General features: G+C 40.5%; 1 protein-coding gene across 6 annotated transcripts in view; it reads right to left on the minus strand.

Moving 5' to 3' along the window:
* Window positions 1-14,121, minus strand: part of PLD5 (phospholipase D family member 5) — a 414,584-nt gene that overhangs the window by 53,210 nt on the left and 347,253 nt on the right. For all 6 annotated transcript variants that reach the window (XM_038542689.1, XM_038542692.1, XM_038542693.1 and 3 more), the window contains one exon: window positions 5,969-6,166. In XM_038542689.1, the coding sequence (XP_038398617.1) occupies window positions 5,969-6,166 (198 nt within the window). The remainder of the gene's footprint in view (window positions 1-5,968; window positions 6,167-14,121) is intronic.

Below are 14,121 nucleotides of genomic sequence, written 5' to 3' on the forward strand. Positions count from 1 at the left end.
TTTAAAGGTTCTTCAGGTAGGGACGCCTGGGTGGCTCAGCAGTCAAACATCTGCCTTCGACTCAGGGCATGATCCCGGGGTCTGAGGATGGAGTCCCACATCAGGCTCCCTGTAAGGGGCCTGCTTTTCCCTCTGCCTATGTCTCTGCCTCTCACAAATAAATAAAAAAAATATTTAAAAAAATGTTCTTCAGGTTAGCATGGAGAAGCTGAGGGGCTTATTTAGCTCCAGACGAGATCCTGAGCCAGCTCTGACATGCCAAACATCCATGTTTTTCTTTCAGGAATTTCGTGGACTTCCTTGTGTGTTGCAAAAACTAGGTTTCGGTTTCAGGGAGGAGCAAAATGAGGCATAGAGTCATTGATCTCTTCACATGGTCTTATCCTCCAAGTCTGGACATTGTGCTTTTTGGTGATACAAGCCAGGCTCCAGCATTTATAGCTTGCAGAACGTTGGCTTTGCTCCTTCCACTAGCTGAGCCTCATAGCCTAAGGCGGGGGTGGGGGGTAATTACAGAACACACCTCTCACATTGGTTTGCCTATATCAGGGCATGGCCTGTTCCCTGGCTGGGCTCAGTGCCTCACTTCTGTTCTTGCTTTCATTCATTCAGCAAATACTACTAAGTGACTGCCAATGCTCCAGCACTAGTGTAGCCAACTGGCATATATCAGTGATCAAAAGAAGATTCCTGCTTTGTGGAGCTTCATTCTAGCATGTGTCACATGGTGTTGCATTCATTTGTCCAGGTGTTTCTGCACTAGGAGTTGTATATCTCCAGTACCTTGTGCCATGCCGCTCCTAGCACATGTTACATATTAGTATTTGTGGACTGAATATGAAAGTGCTTCTTAAATTAATCAGTGTTGCAGGTTTGAGTAACTCCTCAGCCTCCACTCCCAATGGAGTTGCTTCACACTAGGTATTTCCATCCATGTGGGAACAGCTTTTTTTATTTACTTGACTGCCGTATTGTTTCCCATGTTCCCATTGTCTAACCCAATGCCTAGAGCATGGCAAGTGCCCTGTGTGTTTATTAGGGAAATGCTCATGCATTTCAGTCCCCTCGGCCCTGGGGCATGGTGGTACTTGACATTATGTTTCAGAGTGTTCCTTTGAAAATACTATCTGGATATACTAGTGGGTTTGAAATGTTTGCTTAAGCTGTAAGTGAATGAACAACAACACAAAGAATGATCTACTGATCCAGCAGAGGAAGTTAACTAGTTCCAATAGTTTAATTAGAGAGAAGGCTGTTAAGTTTCCCTCTTACTGCTCCTGAATTAATTTTCTGAGCCTTATACTGTGTACTCCTTTATTATGGGAAGGGAAGGAAAACAGATCCTTCTCTTTGTTTCAGCTCTGTGATGACTTTTTACCACTCAAGTGCTCTCATACACCTGCTTCTAGGTGATGTGTTTCTTTCTTAGATAAATTAGTGCCTTATACATGAACATAACTTGTTTTGCATATTTATTAATACTTGCCTTAGCAGATTCTGATGTATCTCACAACAGTTTCCTGGTTTTTAAAATGTCCATACTCCATCCCCAAAACATGTAAGTTAAAATATACTAAACACAAAAAGATGGCCCACAGAATGGGAGAAAATATTTGCTAAAGGTGTGTCCATACTCCATCCCCAAAACATGTAAGTTAAAATATACTAAACACAAAAAGATGGCCCACAGAATGGGAGAAAATATTTGCTAAAGGTGTAACTGATAAAAGACTTATATGTGGAATGTGTAAGAACTCTTACAACTCAATAATAAAAATCCAATTAAACTAATTTGAAAAGTGGGCAAAGGAATGGATAGACATTTCTGAAAAGGAGATAAACACATGGCCAATGAATACATTAAATTATACAAATAAAAACCACAGTGACATACCATTTCACATACACGTACCCACTAGGAAGGGTAAAATAAGAGAAAAAAACAAGCATTGGAAAATATGTGGAGAAACTGTGGCCCTCATTTGTTGCTGGGAGAAGTGTAAAATGGGTCATCCAGTTTGGAAAACAGTTTGTCAGTCTCTCAAAATGTTCAGCACAGAGTTGCCACATTACCCAACAGCACCACTCCTAAGTATATGCCGCAAAGCACTGAAAACCGGTGTTCAAATAAAAACTTGTACATGAAGGTTCACAGCAGTGTTATTCACAGGAGGCAAAATATAGAAACACCCAAACATTCATCAACTAATGGACAAAGAAACCAAATGTGATGCATCCATACAACGGAATATTATTTGGCCATAAAAAGGAATGAAGTACTAATTCATGCTGTAACAAACACTAATGGACTTTGAGAATATTCTAATAAATGAAAGGAGTCAATTACAAAAGACTACATACTGTTGTACTGTGCCTGGTGGCTGAGTTGGTTAAGCATTTGATTTTTGATTTTGGCTCAGGTCATGATCTCAGGGTCATTAGATACAGTCCCATGTTCAGCTCTCTGCTCAGTGGGGAGTCTGCTTGAGATTCTCTCTCTCCCTCTCCCTCTGCCCCCTCTGTACTCTCTCTCTCAAATAAATAAATGCATTTTTTAAAAAAGACTATATATTGTCTTATTCCCCTTATATGAATTGCTTAGAGAAAGGAGAGCCCTCACAGACAGACAGTAGACAGGTAGTTGCCAACGGCTAGGGAAAGGGGAATACGGGTATGGTGTTTTCTTTGCAGTGATGACAATATTCTAAAATTAGATGGTGGAGATAGTTGCACAGCTCTGACTACACTAAAACCCCCTGAATCTTATACTTTGAAAGGATGAATTTCATGGAATGTAAAGTATCTCTCAATAAAGCTATTAAAATATAATTAACAATATGTAGAGGAGGTTCTAAAGAGGAATATAATGGTATTTTTCACGGCAGCATCAAGTTCTACTTAATGCTTGTGCTTATCTTAGAATATATGACTGATGAGTGGATGAACAAAACAATAATGAGAAATAAGATCTGTCTAGCACCCAGATCAGTAAGAACAGACCTTGAACCAACCAAGTCTTGATCTTGGAAAACAAATTTATGATCCCAAGGGCTCTAAAAAGAGATCCACAAGATTAGACAAAAACTCAGCCAACTGTGGTTCCTGTTTCTGATTTCAATAGGAAATATAAGAAAATTGGAATTATGTGGCTCCAACTGATTGGAGATCATATAGTTAAATCTTACCAAGAGTCTCTCTGTGTTCCATGAGAAAATTAGAAAAAAATCCTTGTTTATATCATAACCTAAAATTTATACTTAACTATGCTAAGGTATTAGTCATCTAAAATCTAATTTGGGGAATGGTAATTCTTAAGGTCTTCAATAATATTTTTGTGTGCATGTGTTAATTTTGTCTTGGCACTGTGAGATTATAAAAATATGATATACTATTTTAAGATATTTTATAAGGCATACTTTGAATTTAAATAAATTTGCCTTGACATTTGTTTGGCATGTATTACTCAGAAAATTATATGCATCCTAGAATTTTTTATTAAAATTACTATTAATAAAACCAATCTCACATTTATTGCTTTTAGGTGCTGGGAATACCAATGATGAAGATGGTCCAGTATATGACCTGTGGAGCCTTTTAAATAGTGGGAGAGATGATCAATAAACAAACTGTTATGTGAATGTGATAAATACTACAACAGGAGAGAGATCAAGGAGTATTGGACAAATGATACCAATTGCAATGGCAAGGGGTTTGATCTTACTTTATACCTGCAAGATTTTACATCTCTACAAAAATGTTGTTTAATTAATATCTGTTAAACTGAAATTCAGAAGTGCACTTGACGTTAATAGGAAATAGAAAATAAAATAATAATATGATAAATAAAAAATAGAAAACAGAGGCATTATATAGTTTAAAGACTACATCTGAGGACATGTTTCAAAACTCTACTTATTTTGTGGCAAATTGCTGAATAAAAAGCAATTTGTAAATTTGCCCTAGAATACAAAAAGTCTTGTGTTTTCATAGATTTTATTAAAGGCCTGGCCTCCTCTCTGGGATACGTATGTTTACTTTGGGATCAACAAAGGGGGACTCCCCCACCCAGCTTTGCAAGAGTTAGAATTTAAATGAGCATAAAACAGACATTCACCTATCTCTAAGATTCAAACCATAAGTTCAAAATCCAGCAATTGTCTGAAATCTGCTCATAATTCATCTATTCCTTGCTGCTTCACATCTGTTCTACTGGAGGGGTTGAGCAAGTGTCCTGGGGTTTCACGTCACCCTGTTACCTTCTGGATTAATGATTCCTTGGCAAATTTCCCACCGCTACTCATCTCCAAATTCAGAATAATAGCTGGCCTTCTCGTCTGCCAGGGCTGTCTCGAGAGGAAATGAAACTGAATACATGAAATAATTTTGCTAGTAAAGTGCCCCATACAATATGCTACTTGCCATTGCATTGCTGACCTCCGCATATTTTTTAAAAAGGGCATTTTTGTTTTGTTTGATGAAAATCTTTCAGTCTGTTTTCTGCCATTCACATTTATATGAATTTGTTAAGACAAGCAACTTCAACATCCACTTGTGTCTCAATTGCAAAAAAGGTAGAACTCCCTTTCCAGTGAGAAGCTCTTCAGTAATATAAAGTTGTTGGTGTAAAAGCACAATTGTCAGTAGAGGACCAGCATGTTGAATTGGGGGCATGGTTTCAAGAAGTTTATCTGAGCACCAGGAATTTAGAAGCCTGCTTCAAAACAAAATTAAAATTCTAAGGTCTCACCCTAGTCCAGTGGAACAGATCATGGTTAGGGTGGGGGGCTATAAATCTGCATTTTATTTTTATGTATTTATTTTTTAAAAAAAGGATTTTATTTATTTATTTGAGAGAGAGAGAGTGAGAGTGAGAGAGAGCTTGAGCACAGGTGGCCAGGAAGGGGTAAACGTAGAGGGAGAAGCAGACTCTCTGCTGAGCAGGGAGCCCAACTCAAGGCTGGATCCCAGAACCCTGGGATCATGACCAGAGCTGAAGAGAGGCTTAACTGACTGAGCCACCCAGGTGCCTCATAAATCTGCATTTTAAACAGGCTCCCCAGCTAGCTCTGAAATATTTTAAAGTTTGGGGACCAGGGCCATAGGCACAGATATTCACATTGCCCCTTCCCAGTGACACTGTGGACAACTGTGGTGTGTGGGTAGCGGGGTGGTGGATGCAGGAAATGGGGGTGTGGGACAGTGGTGGTGGCGGTTTTCAGTGTAGTCAGGGGCCTGAAGCTCTGCTCTGCCCTCTGAGGCATCCTGCCCTCAATCTCAATGAAGTACAGCAGCTCTGCTTTTATCTGTTTTACACACTAGGGTTCCCTCAGATTTGCTTCATGAAAGGAGGATTCTATTGTTAAGAACAAGCCTGTGAATGACTGAGGTAGGGCATCAAAAACAGGATCTGGTGTCAGAAGAGCTGGGAGGGGACGCCTGGGTGGCTCAGTGGTTGAGCGTCTGCCTTTGGCTCAGGGCATGATCCTGGAGTCCCGGTATTGAATCCCACATCAGGATCCCTGCATGGAGCCTGCTTCTCCCTCTGCCTCTGTCTCTGCCTCTGTCTGTCTGTCTCTCATGAATAAATAAATAGAATCTTAAAAAAAAAAAAAGAGCTGGGAGGTGGTGTCTCTCTTGATACCTGCCATCTGAGGGTCTTTGTCCTAGAAGATGAGCCTCAATACCTTCGTGTCTAACAGGGTCACAAAGCTGGGTCTACCTTAAGAGATGACTGTGGTGATTAAATCAGGTAACACAAAGTATCGGGAGCTAGGAATGACTATACATTATTGTTATTATCACTAGGGACAGCTATGATTAGGCCTGAACACAGGCATATCTTACCTCTTCAAGGGATGGGACAGAACTGATCTTTACAATTCAGGTTTTCCCAGCAGAAGATCACACTCGAACATTCCAACTTTGAAGGAAGGAGGAGAAGAGAAGGAGCAAGAGGGTAAGAACTCACCGACACAAATGCTTGAGATTTGGTTTCATTCAACTGAAGCTGCAATTTCTTCTCGTTGTCGTAGACGCCATAGAGCCTCTTGGACCAGGTCTGAGGCACTCTGTTCTTGAATTTTAATGAGCTGTACAGAGCAAATATCCTCTGTAAGTCCAGGACCAGGCAGCTGCAGTTGTAGAAGATGACGCCGAGCTCTTTCATCTGTGGAATTAAAATAGAAAGCGTCGATGCCATATACGACCAATGGTGTTATTTTCAAAGGAAAAACACGCACAAGAATGCAGTAGTAGTGACTTCTTCTTTTGCAGCTGTTACACAGAAATGTGCAGTTATAGTCACAGCTTGGTATATAGAAGTGATGCAGTATAAAAGTGCTTTCAATTTTTGAAGAGAACTTTGGCTTGCCATTTTGCATTTGGGATCTTAAAGATAATTTTTCCATATTAACCTCCATTTTTCATATCAGCTCTTCAGATTCATTTCCTTAAGATATTTTTTTCATATGAATCCTTATTGAATCATGCAACCATATAAAGTAGGGTTTTAATGGCAGCATCACAGAATGGTTTAGATCATGGATTCTGAAGTCAGTTCTGCCTGGAATTATGTTCAGTTCTACAGTTTTCTAGCTGTATGGCTTTGCTGGGCAAGACACATAATTTTTGGGCCTCATTCTCCTTCCTCTACAAAATAGAATAAATAGTATTTATTTCACACAGCTCCTAGATGCTTAAAATGTTCAGTACATTTAAAGGGCTCAGAATAGTGCCTATGACTTGGCACTCACAAATAATGTGTTAAAAACACAGAATACGTTAACAGGTAAGTTACTCATATGAACACTGCACAAGCCTCAAGAGGAATGCACCAATACACTCTTGCAATAAAGACACCATCGCGAGGATTTCTTCCACTTCCCATGATACACAGATGAAGGGAGGAAAGCTCAGACAGGTAAACAAAAATACTTGCCCCACCTGAGAGACCTAGTCAGTAATAGATTGAGAATCTGAATGCAGGTTTCTGACCCTTGATTGAATACACCCAGGGACATAGCAGCACTGGTTTCATCTGAGTCCAGGATCACTTTATAAAAATTACAGATGATTTCTAATTTAGTCAATGGAAGTGACAAAGTAAAATTTGGGTCATAAAAGAACAGCACAAGTAGACATGCACTATGATCTGAATACCCAGGGAGAGATGCACTAGGCACACCTGGGTCTGCTTTCCTCTCTTCTTCAGGCTCCCCACTGAAGACTCTACTCAAGATTACAGAACACATCACCTGCTGCAGAGGGCCCCCTAGAGCTCCCTACTACAGTGTGCATGCCATGGACATCTTTCCTCATACTCGCCTGGCATCCTTGTACACATATCTTTGTGCACCTGTGCCAGTATTCTTTAGTAGAGATTCCTAGAACTGGAGGTATGAACACATTAAGGGCAATAAGAGGTTAAGAAAGTGGGAAGATGCAGAGCAGAAAGGGCATGTCAGGCATGAGCAAAGGCACTGCGAATGGGGGCGGATACAATTAGAGCTGGGCAGCTAAACCCGAGTGAGCTAGGGAGAACATGTATGTGTGTGTGTGTGTGTGTGTGTGTGTGTGTGTGTGTGTGTGTAAATATGTTTACCTAATAACAGAGGGTAAAACTATAGGGACAGGGATGGCAGATCCTCAGGGGTCTTTGAGCTGGGATAAACAGCTTGACATTTATGCTGAAGGTCATGGGGAAGCAGGCAATGACGGTAGGGGCACGACCAGGCTGTGAATTGGAAAGTTCCCGTTGGCTGTGGTGTGGAGACAGAAGACAGGGTGAGGGAGCTGGGTGTTCAGCCCCGGGCCTTGGCAGTAGCCAGATGAAAGACTTACATGTTTCTATGTGTTTTCCAATCTTGGATATTTCAAAAATTTTCTAGGGTAACTGCTAACGATTGTTAATTTTATTTCCCATTGAAGATGGAGCCTGAGGGGCTGTTTGCTGACAGGGTCTCAGGAATATTCAGCTCTGCATCTGACCTTCACGCTTTTGTACCTTTTTGCAGGATGAATCAACACTGCCACATTCTCTTCTCCAGGGAAGCCTTTAGCATTTCACTGTATCTCAACTTTTATGCTAGTTCAGCAGGTATAGCCAGGCTTTTTGTCTGGGGGGGGGGGGAAGGGGTGGAGAAGCTGAGATCTGACTCTCATGTGGGTAAGTAACTGTCCTCATGGTCAGGACCTCCCTGACATGTTTGTCTGCCAGACACAGGCAAGGTTACTGCATGTCTATGTTCTCTGGTCTTGCTTGGGACTACCATCAGGAAGGAAGGAAGGAAGGAAGGAAGGAAGGAAGGAAGGAAGGAAGGAAGGAAGGAAGGAAGGAAGGAAGGAAGGAAGGAAACAGTGGTGCAGGACCTGAGGCCAAAGATGCTGGAGAGAAGTCAAAGACTTCTCCAACCAGAGCCTTAGGGAAGTCATCCTATTTCTCAGCCTTTGTCTACTTCTTTGAGCAGTGAGGGGGTTTAGTTCATAAAGTCTACAAGAGTTTTCCAGCCTTGCCATCCATGGGTTCAAGATATCAATTTCCTACCCACCTTCATCCCTTTTTCTATTCCTGATCAACCTGCCAATGCTGCCTGGAGAACTTGTTTCTAGGTCTGGATGAGTTCCTCTTAGTTCCTGTAGGACTGTGGCTGGTGACCCTTGCTGGTTTTACCTTTTTTATTTTTTTATTTTAAAGATTTATTTATTTGAGAGAGAGCGAGTGAGAATGTATGCAAGTGGGGGGAGGGGCAGAGGGCAAAGGAGAGAGAATCTCAAGCAGACTCCCCTTGGAGGGCAGAGCATGATGAGGGGCTGGATCTCGATGACTCTGAGATCATGACCTGAGCTGAAACCAAAAGTCGGATCCTTAACTGACTGAGCCACCCGGGAACCCGATTCCTTCCCAATTTTAAATTTAGACAAGGCATATATGTATCTTAATCCTGAAATTTGCTTGTTGAATGGCCTTTGGTAAATTACCTAATTCTTACATTTCAGTTTATTGTTCAATGAGGACAATATTGATTTGCTTTGCTTTTAGAATTTAATAATAATCATAATTTTGATAGCTAGTATTGATTTAGTGTTTAGTTGGTGTGTGTACTGCATTGAATAGTGCCCCCTGCCTCCAAATTCATTTCTACCTGGAGCCCATGAATGTGACTTTCTTGAGAAATGTGGTCTTTGCAGATGGACTCAAGATGAAGTCATACTGGGCAGCCCGGGTGGCTCAGCCGTTTAGTGCTGCCTTCAGCCCAGGGCCTGATCCTGGAGATCCAGGATCGAGTCCCGCGTCAGGATTGCTGCATGGAGCCTGCTTCTCCCCCTGCCTGTGTCTCTGTGTCTCTCATGAATAAATAAATTAAAAATAATAAAAAAATGAAGTCCTACTGAAGAATGGTGGGTCCTAAATCTAATATGATTGGTGTCCTTATAAGAAAAGGAAAATTTGGATAGACACACAGGGGAGGCTGCTATGTGAAGACAGAGATTGGAGTGACACACCAACAAGCCAACGAACACTAAGGATTGCTGGCAACAACCAGAAGCTAGAAGGAGGTGAGGAAAGATTCTCCCCTAAAGCCTTCAGAAAGAGCATAGCTCTGCCAACACCTTGATTTCACACTTCTGACTTTCAGAAGTGTAACTAAGTAAGTTCCTACTCTTCTAAGCCACCAAGTAATTGTTATGGCAGCCCTACAAAACATACAGGGTGCTTCACTGTCTTTCACCTTGATAGTGGGTCAGGAAGATAGTGTTCATCCCCATTTTACACAGGGGAATTTGAGGCATGGATAGTTATTTTCTCACTGGTAAATGACATTGTTGAGATTTGAACTTGGGTCTGACTCAGAAGTCCTGCATGCCTAACCACTATGCTAATACCCCACCTAACACATGGCCAGAATACAATTCATGGTACTCTTGCTATTGCTATTAATTCTGATGCCTTCTCTGGCCAACCCCTTTCCTGCTTTGTCCAGTACCATAGCTGGTGCCTATTTCTGATGTGGCATGTTTTACACTGTATTGTAATTAAAAAAAAATTATGTGTCTGTTTCCCTAAGTGACTCTACAGTCTCTGAAGAGACGGTATCAGGTTCATTTTTTTTTTCCAGTGCTGAATTATGGTTCTTGCCTAGAAAATGTTTACTAAATGACTGCCTGGATTTTGAAATGAGTAAATAGTGGTCAGAGATGAAAACAAGTTCCCTTCTGAATTTAGGAGCCATAGCTCTAGGTCTGACCCTGAGTACATGGATTTAACACGAATCTCTCTTCTGGTGTCATGGGAGCAGAAAACCTGGAAATGGCCATGCCCAGAGACCCACTCAGAAGATTTTCACAATCATGGTTCTCAGTAATCAGTGTCAGTGGCAGGCCTTAACATTGGTCAGTGGGTTAACTGTCCTCTAGATGTGCTTCCTGCAGTGGGGCACAAGGATCAAGATGAGCTTGTCTTTTGAGTGAGGACTGCCTTAAAAAAAAGTCCATGCTATCCAAGCCCCAGTGAAGTCAGAGATAGAATGCCAGTGAAAGTAGAAAGTAGAAATTCAAGGATTCATTTGATTTTTGTCAAAAGCAAACTCATTGACCATTATTCACTTTTACTATGCTTGGATCTTGTTGGTGTCCTTTGGTTTTTCCACATCAGACCTTTAGTGTATTCAGGTTACTTGCTCACACACTGCAAACATGTATTTTTGGAGACTTCTGATCAAAAGGTGAATAAGAATGTCATGCTTCCCTGTCCACTTTTTAAATCAGAAATAGTTGTCCCCTAGTCTTTAGGTGGAGGCTATGTCCTCTCTGTTGTGGTTGGGAGGTAGATCAAACCTAACAGTAATTATTGGAAAACAAAGCCACTTCCCTCCCACTCCCTGTCATTCTCCATGGACTCTCTCCTAATATGCAGAATGATATTCATTGTAGTTATAACACTACTGCAAGCTCTTCATAATTGTGAAGAAAGACAATCATCCCTTAATATAATATGATACGACTAATCTCGGTATGTATTAATGTAAAATCTGGCATCTAGAAGGGTGCCAGGATGGTAATTCTAATAGCCTTTCCCTGCAAATGAGTGACAGAGGCATCTCAATATGACCTAATTAGGATACAGCAGGTCATCTCCTGGAACGGGACTGAAGACAGACTAACTCCACCATGGACAAGGCACTGAAACTCATGGTTTGAATGAGTGAATGGTTATACAGTCAAAGGATTACTATGAAGAACAAATAGAACAAAATGCATATACAATGTTTATCTCAGTGTCTGGCTCAAACAGTGTTAGCTTCAGTTATACCAAGATCCAGCTCTCTTCTGCTTCTCCTAAGAGGGTAGCAAATTTGTTTGAATCAAAGAAGAGAGGTAGCAAGATTCTTTACACATGAACAGTTTTACTTTAATCACCAACAGATTCCAGACACGTTAGGTACAAATGTGAGGGCATGGGCAGCCCGGGTGGCTCAGTGGTTTAGCGCTGCCTTCAGCCCAGGGCGTGGTCCTGGAGACCTGGGATGAGTCCCACGTCAGCCTCCCTGCATGGAGCCTGCTTCTCCCTCTGCCTGTGTCACTGCCTCTCTCTCTCTGTTTCTCATGAATAAATAAAATCTTTAAAAAAAAATGTGAGGGCATGAAGTCATTCCTCAGAGACCATTTGTGGTGAGTAGAGTTGGTGCCAGAATGGTCACAACAGAAGAGCTATTTCAGACTCATGAACTACAACATATTCACTTGCTTCTCCAGGTCATTACTTGCTGGTTTTGAACTTAAGCCTTCAGAAGATGATGTTGGGGGTGGCAGAAGCAGTACCTGGAGTGAATGGGTGATAAAGAAAGAAGAAGATGCCACCAGATATAGCTGAAGTGGGATACCACAGGGAAAAGGAGTACATTGAAGTGAGATCATGAGGTAATGTAAATGGCTGCAGAAGAGGGTCTATGGGGGACAGGAGAATGACTAAAGGTTTGGGGCAGGGCAGCAGCAAAGTACAGTGGTTATACCAGCTTTATGTGGACTTCTCCACTGAAGTCTCAAATCTGGATATGCAGGGTATTAGTGAAAGTCTCCAACCTGTACATGAAAGAAGGGTTAGTGGAGGGAACTGTGACTTCCTCGGACCTCCTACATTACCTGAGCCTATGGAACTCAGTGCCCAGATCTTTGAGGGCAATTGTCCCTAGAAGTCACCCCACTGGGGAGTCAGCTTGAGAGTAAAAATTAAAAGCTCTGGTCATTGGGTTTCCAGGGCATTTTATCATTTTTAATAAATTAAAAAAATCTATCTAATGTTTAAATTACCAACTAGATCTCAACAAAGGGGATATACAAGAAATGTACCTCCACAATAATAAAGGCCATATATGAAAAACTCACAGCTAACATCAAACTTGATGGTGAAAAACCGGGAACTTTTCCTCTAAGGTCAGGAACAAGACAAGGATATACACTCTTGCCACTTTCATTCAACACAGTACTGGAAGTCCTAGCCATAGCATTCATTTTTATTTTTTATTTTTTTAGCCATAGCATTTAGATAAGAAAAAGAAATACAGGCATCCGTATTGGTAAAGAAGAGTTCAACGTCATTGTTTGCAGATGACAGGATACTCTACATAGAAAACCCTAAAGACTCCACCAAAAACTAATAGAAGTAATAAATGAATTCAGTAAAGTTGCCAAATGCAAAATTAATATCCAGCATTTCTATACACTAATAAAAAAGTAGCAGAAAAAAATTAAGAAAACAACACCATATACAAGTATACCAAAAAGAAGAAAATACCTAGGAATAAACTTAACCAAGGAGGTGAAAGTTTATACTTTCACCTGAAAGTATACTTTGGGAAGTATCACTCACCTGGGAAGCCTGTACCTCCCACTCCTCTTCAGCCATTTTGCCCAACCCCCTACCATCCTCCCCTCTGACAACCATCAGTTTGTTCTCTGTATTTACAGGTCTGATTCTGCTTTTTGTTTGTTGGTTTATTTATTTGCTTTAGATTTTACATGAGTGAAATCATATGGTATTTGTCTTTCTCTTTCTTATTTATTTCATTTAGCATCATATCTTCTAGGCCCATCCATGTTGTCACAAATGACACACTCTCATCCCTTTTTGTGGCTGTGTATTATTCATTTATAGAGAGAGGGAGGGAGAGAAAGAGAGAGATAGAGAGATGTATATATGATCATATCTTCCTTATCCATTCATCTATCAGTGGACACAGGTTACTTGCATGTCTGGGCTATTATAAATAATGCTACAATAAACAGGGATGCATATACCTTTTCAAATTAACATTTTCCTTTTCTTTGGGTAAGTACCAAGTAATGGAATTACTGGATCATATGGTAGCTCTATTCTTAATTTTTGGAGGAACCTCTATAGTGTTTTCCACAGTGGCTGCACCAATTTACATTCCCATCAATAGTGCATAAGGTGCACTTTTTTCTCTCATCCTCACCAACATTTACCATTTTTTGTCTTTTTTATTTTAGCAGGTAAAAGGTTATATCATCTTGTGCTTTTGATTTGCATTTCCCTGATGAATAGTAATGTTGAGACTCTTTTCATGTGTCTGTTGGCCATCTGTACGTCTTTTTGGAAAAATTTTATTCAGGTCCTCTGTCTATTTTTTATATTGAGTTGTTTGGGGTTTTGGTATTGAGCTGTGTAAGTTCTTTATATATTTCGGGATACCAAACCCTTATAGGATCTATCATTTGCAATATCTTCTCCCATTCAGTAAGTTGTCTTTTTGTTTTGTAGATGGTTTCTTTGACTGTGCAAAAGCTTTTTATGTTAATGAGGCCACAACAGTTTATTTTTGCTTTTGTTTCCCTTGCCTTAGGAGATAGAGACATGTTGCTATAATCAATGTCAGAGAGATTACTGCTTAAGTTCTCTTCTAGGATTTTTATGGTTTCAGGGCTCATATTTAGGTTTTTAATTCATTTTGAGTTTATTTTTGTGTATGGTGAAAAAAATGTTCCAGTTTCATTCTTTTGCAAATTTTAGTTCTTGTTCTGTGAAAAAACCTGTTTGCATTTTGATAGGGATTGCATTGAATCTGTAGATTGCTTTGGGTAGTATGAACACTTTAACAATATTAA

The sequence above is a fragment of the Canis lupus genome, chromosome 7 (assembly GCF_011100685.1).
Source record: "Canis lupus familiaris isolate Mischka breed German Shepherd chromosome 7, alternate assembly UU_Cfam_GSD_1.0, whole genome shotgun sequence".
Classification (NCBI taxonomy): domain Eukaryota; kingdom Metazoa; phylum Chordata; class Mammalia; order Carnivora; family Canidae; genus Canis; species Canis lupus.